Source organism: Colobus angolensis, unplaced genomic scaffold (assembly GCF_000951035.1).
Source record: "Colobus angolensis palliatus isolate OR3802 unplaced genomic scaffold, Cang.pa_1.0 Scaffold72, whole genome shotgun sequence".
Taxonomy (NCBI): domain Eukaryota; kingdom Metazoa; phylum Chordata; class Mammalia; order Primates; family Cercopithecidae; genus Colobus; species Colobus angolensis.
Window position 1 is genome coordinate 3550390 of NW_012120932.1, and position 4008 is coordinate 3554397.

The 4008-nt window shown below is 36.1% G+C and overlaps 1 protein-coding gene across 1 annotated transcript in view; it reads right to left on the bottom strand.

Moving 5' to 3' along the window:
• Positions 1 to 4008, bottom strand: part of LOC105501540 (zinc finger protein 484) — a 46291-nt gene that overhangs the window by 37339 nt on the left and 4944 nt on the right. Inside the window, exon 2 of the mRNA XM_011927533.1 lies at positions 1923 to 1967. Within this exon, the coding sequence (XP_011782923.1) occupies positions 1923 to 1937 (15 nt within the window). The 5' untranslated portion in view covers positions 1938 to 1967. The remainder of the gene's footprint in view (positions 1 to 1922; positions 1968 to 4008) is intronic.

A 4008-nucleotide genomic window follows, 5' to 3' on the forward strand; every position in this document is an offset into this window, starting at 1 on the left:
GGGGTCCTAATCTGATAAGACAGGTGGCCTTATAGAGAGAGATTCTCTCTCCATAGGCAGGCAGGCAGGTGGTCACTAGGGAATGGCCTGTAAGCACATAGTGAGAATCTGGTTTTCGTCTACAAGCCAGGAAAAGAGCCCTCAGCAGAACCTGACCATGCTCGCACCAAGATCTTTGAGTTCCAGCCTCCCTGTGAGAAAATAAATTTTTGTTGTTTAGTCCACCCAGTCTATGGTACTTTGTTATGGCAGCCTGAGCTGACTAAGACAACTACCAACAACTCTGCACACATAAATTTGACAACGTAGATAAAAGGGACCAGTTCCTGAAAACACACAAACTACCACAACCCTCTCAATATTAAGTAGACAATATGAATAGCCCTGTAACTCTTAAAGAAACTGAGTTTGTAATCTTAAAACTTCCAAAAAAGAAATCTCTAGACCCAGACAGTTTCTCTGGAGAATTCTACTAAATATTTGAAGAATTAACATAATTAACATAAATTCTACACAGTTTTTTCCAGAAAAAACTGAGAAGAGCAGGGGATACTTCCCAGTTTATTGTGCGAGGCTATGAGTTCCCTGACACGAAAACTGGACAAAGTATAGAAAAAGAAAACACACACTATACACAATCTCTGGCAGAATAATCAATATAAAGGAACACATTCCAACTTATTTTATGAGGCCAGGGTTATCCTGATACCTAAACCAGAAATAGTAACAAAAGAAAAAAAAGAGAGAGAGACAGAAAGAAAAAAAAAGTGATACCCTTCATAAATATGATACAAAAACCCTTAACAAAATATTAGCAAAATATTAGCAAATACAAATAATTTAAAAAGTATATACCACAACTAAGTGGAGTTTATTCCACGGATACAAGGCTGGTTCAATATTAAAAAATCAATTAGTGTAATCTACCATACCAACAGACTCAAGAAGTAAAATCACATTATCATGTCAATTGGTACGGAAACAGCATTTAACAAAATTCAACTCCCATTCATGATAAAACCTCAAGTTTGTTTCAGAAAGTGGTCCTTGGACAAGGAGCATTGATGTTCTGTGGAAATTCGTGAGAAATAAAAATTCTCATATCCCATCCCATAGCTACTAAATCAGAATCTGAATTCCAATGCAAATGCAAGTACAGTGTCAGAAGCACTGTACTATAAGAGAGCAACAGAAAAACTGTTAGTGCACTTCCCTTCCCTTCCCTTCCCTTTCCCTTAGACAGAGTTTTGCTCCTGTCACCCAGGCTGGAGTGCAATGGTGCAATCTTGGCTCACTGCAACCTCTGCCTCCTGGGTTAAAGCAATTCTCCTGCCTCAGCCTCCTGGGTAGCTGGGATTACAGGTGCCCACCATGACACCTGACTACTTTTTGTATTTTTAGTGGAGATGGGGTTTCACCATATTGGCCAGGTTGGTCTGGAACTCCTGACTTCAGGTGATCCACCCACCTCGACCTCCCAAAGTGCTGAGATTACAGGTATGAGCCACTGCGCCTGGCCTGTTAGTGCACTTTCGGTAGGGTTGCTATTGAAGACTGTTCTGTCATTAACCATCTGAAGATCTATCAAAACATTTCTCAAACATCAAGAACCATGAAATCTTTACCACAGATGAAATAAATTACTTGTTAATTTTATTAATATAAACCATGTATCCAGTTTCCATTATTGCCATGTCTTTCAGGAAGATCAGAGACAATTTAACAGTTCAAAGTTCATAACTGTGTAAGACCATATATTCTAAACTTGACTTGGGGTTGACAGTCTCTTCTTCATTTTCTCTGATCTTAGTTTTTATTTATCTAGTCTTGTCATCTTACTATAGGGATTGTTAGATGTCTCCTAAAATCCACTAAAAGTAAAAGAAAGCAACAAATAAACAGATGAACAAATAAGAACTCACCAGGGTCTTGGTCATTTTTGGCTCTTCGGACAAAGGGGCAGAGATCTGAGAAAACAGATGGATAGAAGTACAGATGAGAGAAGGAAGTGTGCCCGTGTCACCATGGGCACATACATCATTTAGTGCCCATGCACCTTACTCAAAAATCTATTTCTGGAGCTACAACATTAAAATATCATCCCATCCCATATTGTACAAAGATTTAAGTGCAAACATTTTACCATAACATGGTTAATAAAAAAGAAAGATTAGAAACATTTAGATATCCAATAATTGTGGAGTGCTTAAATACTTTATAAAATATCCAAAGGACATACTGTTCTATTACATCATTATACTATCTGATTTCACAGGCCCTTCAAGTTATCATCAACCCTGGTACCTAACTCCTCACTACCACTCTTCAATCTGCTCTAAGTGTCAATTGGTGCCCAGAGAGTACTCCCAGAAGCCATTACTGAAACCTCAGATTCACTGATTCCCATGCCTTATTGCCCATGAGCCCTGCATCACTCATCCTACAATTCCTGATCACAGAGTCTTCAATTCCTCTACCATAATTGTTCTGGCTCTCTACCAATCAATCCCATGTCCCCATGACTGACCTCTATGCCTGTATGACTACCTACCGCGCATCTCCATCAGCCATCCCAAGAGTGCCAATCCCAGGCACACCTGTACTTGCACTGGGGACTTAGCACACAAACACATCTCCCTCTGCTGACACAACTAGGCTATAAACTCCTCCACATACACAAATAGGAACTCAGTGAACAAATCTGGCACAATTCTTGAATGTATAGAATAAATTTATAAATAGAAAACACTTCTAAAGACTATTTACAGAGGATGAATTAAGGAAATAAGAAAACTCTTCATCTGCAGTAGTGAAAGCTAAATGTTGTCAGAAATAGCATCTAAAATACCACTCCTCTGTCAGGGCCAGCGAGACATTTTCAGAAATAAAAGCACTTGCAGAGTATCTCTATCTTTGAGAGAAGTACTGAAAGAAGTAGTCCAAATAAATGTAAATTGAATCACACAAGAAATGTTGAATTGGAAACTATTGTTCAGCAATAATTATTGCAAAAGGTATATAACTATAAAAAAGGACAATGTGACAATGTGATAAAGAGGCCACTAAAGAGAAAATTAATACCCTATGATAAAACATTCCTAATAATCTCAGGAAAAAATGGAAAAATGGGGTGCAGAATGGAAACAATGAGCAGAAATTTAATCAATCCAATGAAAATATTATATAAAGAAAAGGCAGAAAATAAAAGGAGTTAAACAGTAAACATCAAATGGAAGGCATAAAATCAGATAAATCATTATTACACTAAACTGAGAGGTAAAATTCTACCAACAGAGACTATAAGTTGGATTTGAAAAAAAACAAAAGATATCTATTGTAAACAAATGGGTAATCTGACACAGAGACAAATATGGATATAAAATAAAGCTCAGGGAAAAGACACATCATCCGAATGCAATAAAAGTAAAAATAGGTGTGGCAATGTAACTATCAAAGTGGAATTCGATGTTAAAGTGTTTTTCTTTTTTCTTTTTGGTTGAAAAAAGGGATCCTATAATAATACCATTTAATACATGAAAAAGGATAAAAAATGCATTAACCATTAGGTATACGTATGCCCGTCCCTCAGACACACAAATAAAATTAGCAAAAAAGCACATATAACTGCAAAGTGAACTATTAAAGTAAGAGATTCTTACTGTATCTCTTCCAGAATATGAAACAAGTAGATCAAAATTAGGAAAAATAAAGATTTGAAAAATACCAACAGGCAAGACTTAATTAAAGAGAATTTTGGACCATACAACAAAATATAATTTTTCTCTTATATCTGTTGAACAAAGTTCATTGAGTAACTTGGCTTCAAGGAAAATCTTGATAAACTGTTAAAAGTTGAGACTTCATAGTCTGCATTTTCTGACAATAGAATAAAAGAAAAAACAGCCAAAACATACTTTAATAATTTGGGAATGAAGAAACTCTCCTAAATAACTAAGGATCAAAGGGAAACATCAAGATGAATTTATACATTTCTTTTTTTTTTTTTTT